We start from the raw sequence: 16,313 nt of genomic DNA on the forward strand, positions 1-16,313 counted from the left end.
TCTAATGGCTTTCTACTTCCATTTTCTCCCTATTTAATGACTTTTACAATTTCTCCATACTCCTCACATCTGTCTACTCTTTATCTTTTTCCATCTTTCTACTCTTTCATAATTTTGTCATTTTTTTCCTCCCAACTTTTTTTTATTGTTACCGTACTCACCGATCTCAAATTCATTTTTTCCAAGGTAAGTGACATTGATTATTTGTTGTTTTGCTTCAACATTTTTCCATGGAAGTAATTAAATTTCTATATAATTTGGTGTGAATTTAAAACTTGTTTATTGCAGCTTCCTTTTACTTATATTTGGACTTTTCTTATCAAACTCTGAAGGGAGGCCATCACGAATTCCTAAGCTTAAACAGGTACCATCACTAGTTATATTATTATTATTTTATTTTGGGAGTGGGAGTTGTATTGCAACTATAGTATAGCCTTGGATTACCAATGCTTTGGTGTCACTTTACAGGTTAAATGTCAAACGAAGAAGGATCCAGACAAGCTGATCAATTATTCATGCATAACCTGCGTGAAGAAATTACAAACAATCATTTCTAAATTTTTTAGGCCGAATTTATATGTTATATGAATTATTGGATTGTAATGTTTCTTTTAATGTTTTCCAAAATATATTTCTTCTTTTATATTAATTTGATTTAAAAATAAATATTGTCATTTTCATACCTAACAATTTTGAACCTAATTAAATCATAGGTTCTATTTCCTTTTTGGATTAAAAGATAGAAGGGCAAAATTGTACAATTTAGCTTATTAAGCATTAAGTTATGAATATTTATCAAACAGTATAAATAGGTTCAGCATTAAGATTCAGACATTCATATATCTCTTTTCAGTGCTTAAAATTCAGCAAATTAATTATTTCAGTATTCAGAATTTAGAATTTAGAATTCAGATTCAGTGTTATCAAACGGAGCCTTACCCTCTTTTATGATTCGATCCCATAACCCATCAATTATAGACGAAGCATTTACCAACTATGCTGCCACTATCCTTTATTTTTTAGTTCTGCATTTTTTGTTTCCTCTTCTTATTAATCTTTGGGATAATAATGAAAACCTCATCTGATTTCCAACCGTATGACTTAGCACCATTAAATTTTCAAAAGTATCATAAACTTCTCCAACTTTTAATTCATTTGAAAATATATGTGATAGTAAACTCATTTGTCAAGGCAAGATAATTCCATTTTGAAGTTGGTCTTTTTTTTTATAGTCCTTTAAATTTCATAGCAAACCAATTTAATTCCTTAGCCTTTTTAAACGTTGACAATATGGTACTTTATTAGAAAATTGCAAGTTTTTTTAACAACTTTGGCCTGTCGTGGGCCTAGATAAGAAGATATTGAATTTAAAATTTCTAAATAGTTCACAAAACCCGTAAAAATCAACCATCATATTTTACAAGCAACAAAATAACATTTTGCAAGTTAAGAACACCCTAAATATGAATTTTTTAAGTATATGTTGAGCATTTTGCATTTAAACCATATATTTGGAAAAAAATTAATTTAAAAACTTCTAAACAATATAAAGTTCCTTATATTCACCGTAAAGCACTTTGTAATAAACTTCTTGTAGCCCATTTACAAAACTTGTAAAAATTAACTGAGATACTTTAAAAACACCTAAATTTGTAAATATAATTCTCATCACATTGTCTTTTTCTAATTTTCAAGTTATCAATATGGACAACAAAGTTTAGAAAATTCAAAAAGGCTATAAAAAAAAACTTAGAAACTTCTTACATTTATTAAAACCACATTTACAACAAAAAAAAAATACTTATTTTGTGGTTTAGAAACATCTCAAATAGACTTTTAAACATCAATTGCTTGTATATTGGAAACATTTATCACTACAAAATTACACCTTCATGCTCTTCATCTTTTTATTTTAATTTGTTATCGACATATTTATAATTTTGTATAAAAAAAAGTAGGACAACAACAGGTCAATATGGAATAAACATGTATTCTCTCTCTTAAAACAAGTTTTTTTATCATATATTTTTGAAATATGTGACAGTATTATCAAAAATTAAAAGTAAGTAAGGTGAATGATATTTTTGAAAGTTTGGAGATGCTAAGGGATACTATCAAAAATTGCAAGGGAGGTTTTTGAAATTATCCTTTTTTTTTTTTTTCTTCAGCCATTTCTTTGTATAGTTTTTTCACTTCCTTTCTCTTAATTCATTCGTTTTCATCATCTTCCCCGCACTCTTAATTTCAACTGCTAAACTATTTAATTAATATATTAATTGCCACTCAACTATTTTTTAATCTTTGATTACCAACCCATACTGTTTATCTTGATTATAACATTATAGCCCAGCCAAATTGAAAGTTTCTTATTTACTATGCACCTTAATCCTAACATCAGCTAGTTTCAAATGTTTTTTTTTTAAGAGTGGATCTAAATTCGAGAAAGTATTTAAATGTAGGAAGTAATAAATATGAGTATATATATTTATTTGGTAAGTTAGGTATAATTAGGTCTTAACTAGTGTTATAGGGATATTCATTAGAAAAATTCTTTTTACAATAAAAGAATAAAAATTAAAAAATAAAATTGCTTTAATGTTGTATGATGCATTCTCGCTTCTTCCTTACTTAAGAATGTGCAAGTTTGAGGCTATTTCTGTATGAGAGTTTATAAAATAATAAAAGAAGGAGAAGAGACCAAAATGTAATTTTAAAAAAGTCCAAGGAAGTCTAAAACCTAGAAACAAAGAAAATGCCATTGATGTTGTTAACATATGAGGAATCTATAAAGTAAATAATAAATGATGCCACAAAATTCCATTATAGTATTCTGAAATATATCTGCAATCACAATATGTGTTTTCTCTCCTAAATAATTGCAATCACAGTATGTGTTTTCTCCTTTCTAAATTAGGTGGATATATATGGATGACATAGACAATCCATTTAAATCCACCAAAATAATTGGAATTAGATGGCTATTCATTTATCGGTCATCCAAATCCATTTAAGGTTGGTTTATATGGATAGATTGGTGGACATGGATCCATTTTGCTACTTCTAAGTTTTGGAAAACAAATTTTTCATAAACAAATTTTTCAATCATCTTTTTTTATCTCGCATACATCAAATTAAATCGTAACATATATTAATCACTTTTTTAAGTCACATGCATCAAAATGCAATATTATATTTTTTTCTACAAAAGGTCTAGCAAATAACAATTCAAACATTTTAAAGCAAAAAAAGGGTTGATATTAGACACCTCCATTGAGATTTTTCATAGTATCACTTGGCACGCTCGAAGTTTTAAAATATCACTTATATCTCCTAATAATTGTAAAAAGACTATATTAACTCTCACTTCATAAATAATTTACATATCAAATAAATGGAGTTTAAAAGTAAAAAACAAGAAATGAAAGTTATTTTTTTTCTCTTTTCCTTTTCTCCAACACTCTCTTACTCATTTTTTGGATGACTATGTAATATTTTATTTGTAAATTATAATAAATTGAGTTTATCTATCCTTTACTTTTTGTGATTGTGATAGAGTGAGATATAAATTATTTGCTTATTTTGAATTGATTTTTATAATGATCAGTACAATTTACATGTTTAGGCATTGGTTAAGAAAAGTTTGAAAAATAAACAAAGTTCATAAGAAATCAGTTATGAGCATATGGAGTTAAATTGGTGAAAATGTATTTTTTTGTAAATATCTTTTTTATTTTTCAAGTTTATATTTGTATAGGCTATAGCACATAATGTGGTAGTGCTATTAGAGATTTTTTTAGGTGATGATTTTCTTGAAATAAATAAAACAATTTATGAATATTTGTATTTAGCAGGCAAAAGGGTAGTTTAGAATTTTTAAAAATTTGTTTACACAAATAATAAAAGTAAAAAAGGTAAGTGATATTTTAAAAACTTTAGGGGTGCAAAGAGATATTAAGAGAAACCTCAAGGGAGGTTTCTGATATTATCTCCAAAAATAGGACAGCAGGGCGATGTATCTGTGAACCTAGCGATCCGTTATTAATTTAACGAAACCTATACATAGAGAGAAGAAACAAAACCATACCTACGTGTACTCAGGGATCTCCAGCACGCGACTTTTTGTGTCTTGATGTCAAAATCTAGAAAAAATGATCATCGACAAGTTGAAGTCCCGTCCCTTTTAAATCCCTGTCCGACCGCCCCTTATTGGCAGTTTGGCACGGCACCACGACTTGAATATTATTACGGAGAGCATTATTCAACTTTTTTTTTTTTTGGGTACATAGGAGGGCCAAAGGCTCATTATATAGTAACTAGTCTAGATGTAGACACACCACAAACATCTTGGCCTAGCGGTGGCCTAAGTGAACGCGAAGGGTCTCTGAAGCTAGTTAGACCATGAGCTAAACTCCTGCCCATATCATCAAACTATTTAAAATTATCTAGTTTGGTCACTAAAATATTTTATATAACTTAAAGGGTAAAAATCTCGCCAACTATTAAACTATTTTTTGCATCTATTTTTTACCATTCAATTATTTTTCATATCAATTTGGTCACTCAATTTACTAATCAGTACGTCCGTAGTCATTTTGTTCGATTTTGCTGCGTTTCAAAACCTAAGGATAAATATGTCCACTAAACTTGTTGACTCAAAACAAAATACTCGAATAGCCACTAAACTATTTTGCTCATACACTTTTAACCACTCTATTATTTTTTTTATTCAAAATGGTCACTTAACTCTTAAATATGTATATTAGTGGCCATTCCATCCAAATTCGATGTTAACCCTAACAAAATAAATTGCATCACAGGTAAATTCATCCATATACATGAGACAAAAAAACATAAATAGCCATTGAACTATACAAACAATATGCTTTCAGCAATCTTTCATTTGAATTATGTCATTACATCTAATATTTCATTTAATCTTAGAGTTCTTGAAAATAATAAATAAGAACTTGAGCATTATTTTTTGTCAAACTAGAATCCATTAAAGCAATTCTTATAGATTCTAAACTTTATTTTTGGTTAATTTAAAAAATCTAAAATTTTAATGGGAGAAAATTCTTAAAAAAATTAATCTAAGGAAATTGTCCTTGTTTTTAGCACGTGAAATGTACGTGGAGCTCACTCCATTAGCATTAATAGTAAAATTTGATAGAATGACCATTACTTTACAGATCTAAAAGTTTAGCAACGATATTGAAACAAAAAAATATTTGAATGGTCAAATATCTGTTGCTTTCGGATCGAGAAACTTAGTGGACATATTTATCCTTCAGTTTTGACATGTGAATTACTCGTGTTTGATTTATATTGTAGATTAAGAGCAAAATTGGTCAAAATGATCACGGGTGTACCGATTAGTTAGTTGAGTAGCTGAATTGAAACGAAAAATAGTTTGATGACCAAAAGTTGATGTTGAAAATAATTTAATGGTCGACGAGTTTTTTTGCCCCAACTAAAAAGATAATTCAACTAATTGGAACATATGTTCTATAATTAAAAAAAATACATTTTTTGATTAGTTGAATGGCAAAAAGTGAAGCTTTTTATTAGTTAAGCGATCAAAATCATACTTTTTCATTAGTTAAATGATTGTTTTGACTAAATAAAAAGCTTAGTGACTAACTTCATCATTTTCAGATTTTCTATAATACTAGTAGTATTTTACTTTCAGCCGATATTATGGTATTGACAGATGTTGCAGATCAATTAATGAAATTGTTTGGGTAAGGAGGGCTGCGGTGGATCTTATGGGAAGATCTCGTACTACCACATTATATTACTTAATATAAAATATATGCTGTTTCCTTTTCACTTACTTCAACTCGAAAACTACTCCTGTACAAGTCTTCTTGTACATCAATGGTAGAGGCCGTGGGGAAGGGGGAAAAAGGAGCTCAGGTACGTTTGTTGGGCGAAACACTTATGCACTAGAATAAAGTAAACGTGGATGGGACTGTAATTAGTAACCCAAGACTGGCTGGAGTTGGAGCATTGCTTAGGAATGAATGTGGAATCTCGAAATGAGTTTCTGTGAAAAGTTAGGCATAGTTTCAAATGTAGTCGCTGAGCTTTAGGTTATGATAACATACTTTGAGACTTGTCTTGGACAAAGGGAGACAGGAAGTAGTTTTGGAATTTGATTCTGAAGCCGAGAAGGGAACAACAGAAGCCTACATTTCAATCTTCTTTGTCAGGTCAAAATGCCACTCAATTAATATAAGGTATGTAAGATCTAGCACACTTAGAGAGAGAGAGAGAGAGAGAGAGAGAGAGAGAGAGGTTAGCTACTGTACAGACCGGCCAGCAAAGAGAAACATCAACATGGATACAGATTCTCCTTATCACTCAGAACCGCCAGATGAATTCAGATAGTTAATTGGAAATGATGTAACGGGGATAACTGCCCCAAGTTTTGTTTGTGTAAATAGATGCTAGGCTAGTTTAGACTCACCAAGAACCAAAAAAAGGTAAGAGACTGTCAAATAAAATGTCAACATATCCAAATTTGATACGGAAAAAAAAAAAAAAAAAAAGGCAGTAAATTATTAGATCACTTATTCAAAGCTGATTTTGTGTCTCTAAGACTAATCATGGGATGAAACATCAAAATATCCAGCCAATTATTAAGATCCCCTTAGAACACATATAGGTTTATGCATATATGGTGGTTTAGTTTCCAGCGATTTTTCTAGATTTTATTGGGTCTCTCTCTTCCCAAGTATAGGTTAGAGTAGGAGCATAAATAGGAATAGGTTAACGTATGATAGAAAAAAAAAAGAAAAAGAAAAGAGGACTAGGCCATTTTTCCCTAAAATTTTTTTCAATTTTTGTGAACATATTTTCATTTTTGGTTTTGATACACTTGTTTCTCCCATAGAGGCCTGTGGTACTATTACTAATGATTTTTGCCACATCCAAATTCGCTAATTGGCTTTTACCTACTACATATTTCAATTAATTAATCAAATGGTAGAGCCACATTCACTCTCATAAAAAAGTAAAAAAAAAAAACTGTAATCATTTCTCTCTTTTTTCTAATATTATTACTATGTCTTGTTTTAAAAAATTATATATCTAATCTTTTGCATCAAGTTTGAATGATATTATGTAACAATTATAGTGACATGTTGTTTGTTATGTTGTGTCCCAAGGGCATGGATATTTACAAAAACATAATAAATAAATAAACAAAGGGAGTGGGCCTACTAAAAAAAAATTGATTATGAAAAGTGATTATAAAAATAGTTAGAATCGGCAAGAAATATAGTATTATTTAAAATATTATTTGAAATAATTACTGTAGCACTTTTTGTGATTTGATGTATGTGAGATAAAAAGTAGTTGGGAATATAAAAAGGTGGATTGAGAAATATGTTTATGATGCAATCGAAATATTATTTGAGATAAATTTGTATTCCAAAATTTGAGTGATTATGAATTTTATCTTTTTTTATTGTTAAAAAAAATATAATTTGAATATAAAACAAAAGATAACATTTTCATGATCAGAATCTATAATCAATAAAATAATAAATCAGAACCACCCCTTATTATGTACTATGACTATGAGATTTCTTAACTACTCAAAAATATGGTAAATGTATAGCCGGTTAACAAAAAAATTTTCAAACATAACAACAAATTATAGAAATAAGGATAAATGTTGGTCATATATTAAGGGAATTTGATGTTTATTAGCCATTTTTTTTCCAAAAAAAAAAAAAATTCAAAAGAGAGCAAGATCTACTTTTCCTTTCGGCAAAACTTTTGAATGCGTTCGAAGGAGAGCAAGATTATTTTTCAGAACAAATTATAATCGGTGTTTGACAAAGAAATAAAAGGTGGATGAAGCACAAGGGAAGGGATCTCTCCACAGGGTGGGGAATGATGATGGCGAAAGCGATGGGTGGGTATGCAGAATGTAGTTGGAAATAAATGCGTGATTGCCAACTAAATTACTCCAACCAATAAAATAGTCTAGCAGTCTTAATCCGTAACACTTTTCACTCCACCTCTCTTCTAAGTTTAATATAATAATACTGTGATATATATATATATATATACACACACACACACGCTTCACTTACACAAAAGAAAAATAAAGTATGATGATATTCATATTATGATATTGGATGATATTAGTCGGGTGGGCGCAGCTGTCGCCACTTTCCTTCCCCTTCGGATCACGAGAGCCACCAGGGTCGAGAGGAGAATTTTGTATCGCGTTCGAATTGATTGGCCGATCGGATCGGCCAAATGGAGGTCGAATCCACCAAGAAAATATCTTCCAGCCAAAACCAAAGGGAAACGAGGACCAGCAGGAGGTGGAGAAGAAAAACGGTGGTGGTTTGGGCGGCCATCATCGGGGTGATATTGGTGGTTGGGTTGGTCATGCTGATATTGGGGCTCACCGTCTTCAAAGCCAAACGACCTGTCACCACCGTCAACTCCGTCTCCCTCAGGGATATCGATGTCTCCGTCGACGTCTTCCGGCTGAGGGTGCTGTTGAACGTCACCCTGGACGCCAACATCGCCGTCAACAACCCCAATAGAGTCGGCTTCCACTACGCCAACAGCACCGCCATCCTCAAGTATAGAGGCCAAGACGTTGGGCAGGTTCCCATTCCGGCTGGCCACATTGGCCCCCGCCAGACCCTCCCCATGAACATCACCCTCACCCTCATGGCCGACCGCTTACTCTCCAACTCCAATCTCTACCGGGACGTCCTCTCCGGTACATTACCCCTCACTACTTTCACCCGAATCTCCGGCTATGTCCGGATTTTGTTTAAGATTCACGTGGTCTCCTACACCACCTGCGACCTCGACGTGGATGTAGGCAACAGAAGGCTTACCAACCAAACCTGTCACTACAGGACCAAATTATAGAACCCACCCCTGCCTCTTTGCTGCTGCTTGACTTCGAGGCTTCGATTGCTGCTGCTGATACCACTAGCCTAGTGCTGCTACTTGCTTTTTGCTTTGATGCACTTTGTTTTGCTTTGTGGTTGTCTCATGTCTGTAGTTATACTCCGTCCTCCGTCCCACCCCACCCATTTGCAGCTGCCATGTCCATTCTTGAATGTTGATGTTGATATCTTCTTCTTCTTTTGTATCTCAGCTGCATATCACTCTCAACATTTTTGTCTCTGTGCTATGTAAATCCGTAGGTTTTCCTTTTTCTCTTGCTAGTATATATATAAAGGCGAGTACTCAGGTAGAAACGGTGGTGTTATTTTTAAGCAGTTGTATTACAATTTTCTGCTGAATGAGTACTATTAATTATCAAGTTCCGGAAGGAGAAATGAGTGTCCTTTCCACCGATCATTGCAAGAAGCATTTAATATTGTAGATAGATAGATTGCTCTTCTAAGTGCCATGTGAACATCTAACTTTACTAGTAATTACTACTCATTCAATTGTTGATTTGTTTGGAGCTAAGAAGACTCGATGATCCTCAATTTCCTCCCATGGAAGTTCTGAAAGCTTATTTTCGAGTGCTTTTCGAGTGCTTTTGCTCAGTTCCCATGGTAAATGAAGTTTATGTTAACTTCATTTACCACTCAGTCAGACGCACTCTATGCCAATAAAAATTACACCGCCAAAGAAGTTAAGTTCACCGACTGATATATGCAGGGAAGCAATTCTCATTTCTCTCCCGTAGTACTAACAACCATCATTGATGAAGCTGAGTTGTTTATAGTTCCAAACACCTCATTTGAGTAATACCAGGATAAAATCAAAATGTCAATGAATGTAATACCAGGTGGCATCTGCAAGCATATGATTATTATTATTGCCTATTAATCAGAACAAGAATGAGTCAAAGATGGCATTGTCGAGAGTTGTAGGCGACAGGCGTCCTCAGTACTGATTGGCTTTGCACAAGGAATAGTCAGAATTCAAGCTTTCTGCATAAACCTGTATGAATACGTGTAATTTCCCTAGAGGGCTTTACTGGTGCTCGGGGACAAGTTTCGGCAACTCCACTAAGGCTAGTTGCAGAACGAGGCGTCCCAAATCCATCAACAACAACCGAAGTTTGAGAAAGACTTCTTCCGGGAGAAGGAATCCCCTTGGTCTGCGTGGAAATGATCGCTTCCAAGAGGCTTTCATAGACAGTTTGAAATAAAGTCTCTTCTTCTTCTTCAGTTATGGCTGTTACAGTGTTGGTGTGAGGGACGCAGCCACAAGTAGAATCACCAAAGGTAAGCCGCCGCCGCCGCCTCCTCACAACATTGTCCCCTGACCCTTGTATGTACTCGGTAGGATGCGGAGCAAGCAAAAAGGTATTATTAGGTCCAGGAGCAAAAGGATCAAAGACGCTGTATTTGGGGGTACAGACACAGAGACCTTGTGTATGATCATCGGGAGAAGATGGATGGTTATTCGAGTGAGGATTAATAATAACAGAAACAGCTTTTGGAAAGGGAGGAAACAAAGTCGATGGGGGAATCAGTGGTGATTGCTCCTCCCATAGATGCATTTCCCTCGTTGTCATTGTGATTTTGATGGTCAGGTGCCCAGATTGATGGTCGGTCGGAGCTCTTTGATGTCGATGTTGTGGGAATTTGCAGCTTCTTCTTCAATACCACGAAGACCTCCACAGCTGAAACTGAAGGCTGAGAGATATCTTCCCCGTTTTTCAATGTATCTAGACAGGTCCCAGAATCCACAGGATGCCCACACCAAAACCAAAAAAAAAAAAGGAGTGACGAACAGATGTAAAGAAATCCGAGCAAGATCCAAGTCACACGGCACAAGCAAACGAAAAACACACACACACAAAAGAAACGCTAAGCAAGCAGCCCTGGTGCTAAACCCAAAAATCAATCACTAATTTCTTTCTTTTCCCTGGGTTTATTTTTGGACTGCTGTTTCTTAGAGAGAGAGAGAGAGAGTTACGCAGAAGGAATCCCCGAGTGACAACGGAATGATTTAGCAGAAAACAAATGCGGTCCGATTAATCAATTCTTGATTAGTACTTCAAGCTAATCCAAGTACTTTTACCGCGTTGCTTGTAACAATAACCTCCCCACCCCACATTACATCCTCCCAAACACCCTTCCCCCCCGCACCCCACCGAAAAAAAAAAAGAAAAAGAAAAAGAAAAATGTGGGGAAGGAGGGGAATGAGCATAACAGCTAGCATGGAGACGGGAGATTACCCAAGTCAAATCGAAAGTAGTGAAGAACGAAGAGGTGCTGAACTGAACAGAAAGATCTCTATTGGGTGTGAGCAGTGCCCACCGCCTTCTTCGACTAATCCGCAGTGCATCTGCAAGTATAGATCTGGAACCCTTCCTGCCTCAAAAACCAACCCTAGACACCAAATAGTCCTTGCAAACACCGACACTTTCTCTCTCTCTCTCTCTCTCTCTCAAAAGATGCCTCAAGTCCGGTCCCTCTTTTTCTTCTTCTCCGATGCTTTAGTTCCTTTTCCTTTATGCTAAGAATTTGGGAAAATCGCCAATTTAGTCATCAAACTATTTTACTAAAGCCAATTTGGTCCCTCAACATTTTATCGCATGAATTAAGTCCCTTAACTAAAATTTTTGTGTCAATCGAGAACCTATATGGTGTCGTCACCCAAAACACATGTATCTGTACAGAAATCGACGGTGAAGCAGGGACTTTTTTGGAAGTACACAATAGAATTTCTACGGGAAGGCAGACAGAGAACTCATTTTGCATCCAAATTGGGGGAAACATGAGAAATTAGGGGTTTTCCAAGACAAAACGCATTTTGCATCCAAATAGCGGAAGAAATTAGGGGTTTTCCACCGATGCAAATTGCCAGCAATGGATGGAGATAAGATGACGAAAATAGAGTGGAATGGAGAAATTGGTTCATGGGCAGCACAGCAACGCAAGGAAAAGCTCGAGGATGAATATTCCGACGGAATGGCAGCGAGGAATGGCAGCAGTTTTCCATTCCATTCTGACGGAATTGGTTCACGTGCTGTTTCAGCATCTTGCTTAAGTAATGAGATGTCCTTCCTGATCTCTTCTGCTCCCTGCCTAGCATTTTCAGCCTCCGACACCAGCTGCTGGAGTTTTAAGCGCATATCATCGTACTTTCCTTGGGGATCTCCTGTAAGAGCTGCGTCGAGCTGTGCTTTATATCTCTCCAATTCACTTTGCAAAGTTTCAGCCGATAATTCTGCTTCCGATGCCTTGTCCTTCAATTCAGAATGGTCCCTCTTGACATTATCAAGCTCCTCCTTAAAGAAATCTACTGAGCTTCTCTGTAAGTTTTGTTCCTGCACAATTTCTTGCAGTTTCCTTGTAGCATCATCAAGCTCTGCTGTGGCGATTTTCAGAGAGGACATATCTGATTCTCTAACATTTTGCAGCTGTTCTTGCAAAAGCTTGATTGCCTCCGTTGTTTCTTCGAGCTTTTCCACGAGAATTTCGCTAGCATCAAATTCTTCTTTCAAGGATTTGATTTTCAGCTCTACTTGTTCCTTGGTTGTTTGGTGAGATTGGAAGCGAGCCTGCTTTTCTTCACGATGCTAATTTCCTTCTTCTTGCGCCTGCAGAGTGGCCAACTTGACCTCTCCCAGTGTATCGCGCAATGTGGTGATTTCACTGGAAATTCGAGTTAGCCTGTCTCGGTAAACTTGGGTGAGGTGCTGGGCATCCGCAGCCTCTTGAAATGCAGCCAGTTTTGTTTCGAGGACTCGATCAAAATCCTGTCAGAGGGTTGTAAGCTCTTGTTTAGCAGAAATGAGCTCAGCAGCGGAGGCCTTGTATAGTTCTCTTTCGTTGTCGACGTCCTGTTTCCAAGCATCGATGCCAAGGTGTTGTCTGCTGGATTTGTGTTCCTCGAGCTCCTTGGCTCCTTGGCTCTTTGCTTTGCAGCTTCTGTTTCCTCGATAGCCGCTTGCTTGGATTCACTAATGATTTCGAGCTTGTTTGTCAATTCCTGTAGCGTTCTATTGGCTTTCTACAGTTCCCGGAAAGCTTGAGCTTTTGTGGTTTCTGTGCATTTGAGTCGTGCCCTGAAGTCCTCCAGTTGCTTAAGGGCCAAGTGAAGAGTGGATTCTTTCTCGAGCACTCTCTGCTCCCTACCCAACCAAAAAAAAAGTCACTATTCCATTGAGGTAAAAGTGATGGTGGCTGGCTGTTCGATACTACGATAGATTCTATGTTCAAAAAAGAAAAGAAAAAAGGGCTGCTTTAGAATACTATGACATATATACCTCATCAGCAGCAGAGGAATTTTTTGGCTTTCTAGATAGAAGGGGCTGCTTCTTGTTGTTGTCGTCATTGTTGGACCTAGGCGAGGTTGCAACATCTCCGAATAAGCTAACCGCGGCCTTGACAGATTGAAATGGAGCGCTGGTGTCCACCTCTCCCACCTCAGTTCTTGGAGAGCCTCCATTGCTGGATCATGGAGTTCCCACTATTGGTTTCGGCGAACCCGCCGGAATTGTAGAATCCAAGGAACGAGTTCGTATGTGGATTCCGAACATTGTAAGAATTTCTTTTTCGGAAGGAAATTTTTTACCCACAACAAATTAAATCACCACAAAAAAATTCAGTCTTGCTTCCCGTAGAAATTTTATTGTGTACTTTCAAAAAAGCCCCTGCCTCGCCGTCGGTTTCTGTACAGATACATGTGTTTTGAGTGGCGATATCGTATAGGTCCTCGATTGACACAAGAATTTTAGTTAAGGGACTTAATTCATGCGATAAAATGTTGAGGGACCAAATTGACTTTAGTAAAATAGTTTGAGGACTAAATTGACGATTTTTCCCTAAGAATTTCTGAGAAAGATATTTGGATTGTAAAATCATTTTTTATGTTATATACATTAAATCATCGCTATATATAATATATTTTTCTATAAAAACTGTTAAAAGTAATAATCCAAACAAAGTGTGAATTAAGGATTAGGAGTTATAATTTGTTTTTGGATCTATTTTCCATAAATTTTAGTGCAAAAGGTGTATAAGAAAAAATTGCACAACATTTTTAAGGTAAAAAACTCTTGACACACTTGGAAGATGTGAAAACTAACTAGCTTATATATATATATATATATATAATTTCTTTGAACCAGTTGGAAAAAAAAGGCATTAGATGGTTATGAGAAACATTTGGAAAGCATCCACGACGACGACAGTACAATTATTTTTCAACGCAAGGTTAGCCACCCTCCCAAAAAACAAAAAAAAAAAAAAGCATGCAAGAGATGTTAGCTAAACATGAAAAAAGAAGTGATAGAAGTGATACGGGCGGGGAGTTGAGCTAATATACGAACGTTGACCATCAAAATCCACCAAGGTCGAACGAAAGAAAAGTTATTAATGGTCAACTATTTTTTGGTCTATAACCTCTGAGGAAAGAGAAACGTTACAATCCGCGTCTGGAATGACCAAAATGTGAGACTGAGCTTCAATGACGGGCCGGCATCGATGGGAATAGTAAGCGCGGAAATGGTCGGAGTTGTGTGCTGTCTGTGGTAGTAAAACCCAAACTATAATTAATTGTAGTAACACAGTCTACTCCTTCCCAAAAAAAAGGCATTTGGGGTTTCTTGCATATCAACTATCAAAAGAACGCACTGGATGAACGAACTACGTATACTACTTTAAGTTAAGTAGCACTTAGTAGTAATTAAAAATGAGTATGAGGCTAAACCACCCAAAACCCAAAAAAGGGTCAACGGTCAAAGTCGCCGATTTTACACCCTCCCTCCCCCCACGGCCGCGGGGGGTCAAGTCTTTATTGTACTACTTCCTCCCCAAGCTTCTTCTCTTCTCTACGCATATCAAACAAGTACTAGTATGATTCTCTTCAACGCATATCAAACATTACTGGGTCTATCGTCAACGATAAATAGGACCGAAACCAACGCATACAATTGCGTGCGTTGCGTACTGATAATATTGGGTTTGGAGTTGGACGGCGGTATAGCTTTCAGCTGAGCCTCCAACCATTCATCATCACCTTCAGCTTTGTCCTGTCAAGTGTCATCATGGAAAGGCAAACGAATAGCACTACTACTGCTTGTGGGAGTCAGAACCGTGGTTCCCCGTTTAAAGACTCCTCGTCCTTCCGCCTTCGGTCCCCCTGTCTCAACTCCCTGCGCCTTCGCCGGATCTTTGATCTCTTTGATAAGAACAAGGACAGCATAATCTCCGCGGAGGAGCTCACCCAAGCACTCAACCTCCTCGGCTTGGACGCCCGTCTCTGCGACTTAGACTCTACGCTCCGCTCCTACATCCAACCAGGCCAAGCTGGCCTCACGTTCCAAGACTTCGACGCCTTGCACCGCTCGCTCCATGACGTGTTTTTCGGCCTGCAGGACCAGGACGACGCCGATTCTACCTCCCCTCCCAGTAGCTGTAAAGAGGAAGAGGAAGCGCGGCAGCAGGAGGAGTCTGATCTTTCCGAGGCATTCAAGGTGTTTGATGAGGACGGAGACGGTTACATATCGGCCAGGGAGCTGCAAGTGGTGCTGGGGAAGCTGGGGTTGCAGGAGGAGGCCCGGGAGATGGATAGAGTCCAGATGATGATCTCCAGCGTCGACCTCAATCACGATGGCCTTGTTGACTTTTTTGAGTTCAAGGATATGATGCGTAGTATCATCGTCCGATCCGCTTAGCCGCTACTCCCATGCCTCCTGCTACTTTTTTTTGTTTTTGTTTTTGTTTTTTCCTTTCCTTTTTTTCATCATCAATCTATTAATCCAGGGGTTCCATGCTTGTGCCATGTACAGGAGTCCATCACTTTGTGCTGTTTAATCACCGCAGCCTTTATTTTTTGTTTTTGGGATAATTTCAGAAACCTTTCCTGAGGTTTCAAATAATTAATGTTACTTGGCTCCCTGAGGTGTTAAAAATAACACTTACCTCCCCTGCCAATTTAAAATGATAATACTAACATTAATATTTTTAATAAAACTCTTTTGTTGCCATGTTTATGCAAAAGGAAGGATTTTATAATTTTTTTATTCATTTCCAATTTAAACGTTAAATTGGTAATATTTTTTTTGATAACTTTTAATATCCTTCAATTTTTTTTTTTTGATATCAAAATCAAGGACAAGTCAACAATGATTAGAAACAAGTAACCCAAAATCACTATCAAATTATGATAGTTCCACAACTAAACTAGCCCATAAATTTTTATTAAAAAAATAATCCATAAACTTTAAAAGAAACAAAACGACACTTTCTTCTCTACCTTAAAAACAATTTATATTTCTAATGAAGCACTATATAAAAAAACCCTATTATAGCCAAAAATTTATTATTAGAGTTGATTGTCAAATAACAAATATT

The 16,313-nt window shown here is 36.2% G+C and overlaps 3 protein-coding genes and 1 pseudogene across 3 annotated transcripts; 2 read left to right on the top strand and 2 right to left on the bottom strand.

Moving 5' to 3' along the window:
- The first annotated feature begins 8,099 nt into the window (after positions 1-8,099).
- Positions 8,100-9,323, top strand: LOC113773067. Its single transcript, XM_027317596.1, has one exon. The coding sequence runs from the start codon at positions 8,275-8,277 to the stop codon at positions 8,905-8,907; it is 633 nt and encodes a 210-aa protein (XP_027173397.1). The 5' UTR covers positions 8,100-8,274; the 3' UTR covers positions 8,908-9,323.
- Positions 9,324-9,624: 301 nt separating this feature from the next.
- On the bottom strand, positions 9,625-11,413 carry LOC113773070. The gene is made up of 2 exons (XM_027317598.1): positions 11,186-11,413; positions 9,625-10,672 (listed from the first exon to the last, which is right to left on the bottom strand). Exon 2 carries the CDS (start codon positions 10,517-10,519, stop codon positions 9,914-9,916), a length of 606 nt encoding a protein of 201 aa, XP_027173399.1. The 5' UTR covers positions 10,520-10,672; positions 11,186-11,413; the 3' UTR covers positions 9,625-9,913.
- On the bottom strand, positions 10,534-13,641 carry LOC113776461 (annotated as a pseudogene).
- Positions 13,642-14,323: 682 nt separating this feature from the next.
- LOC113773069 (calcium-binding protein CAST) lies at positions 14,324-15,898 on the top strand. Its single transcript, XM_027317597.1, has one exon. The coding sequence runs from the start codon at positions 15,005-15,007 to the stop codon at positions 15,632-15,634; it is 630 nt and encodes a 209-aa protein (XP_027173398.1). The 5' UTR covers positions 14,324-15,004; the 3' UTR covers positions 15,635-15,898.
- The last annotated feature ends 415 nt before the right edge of the window (positions 15,899-16,313 follow it).

The sequence above is a fragment of the Coffea eugenioides genome, chromosome 6 (genome assembly GCF_003713205.1).
Source record: "Coffea eugenioides isolate CCC68of chromosome 6, Ceug_1.0, whole genome shotgun sequence".
Classification (NCBI taxonomy): Eukaryota; Viridiplantae; Streptophyta; class Magnoliopsida; order Gentianales; family Rubiaceae; genus Coffea; species Coffea eugenioides.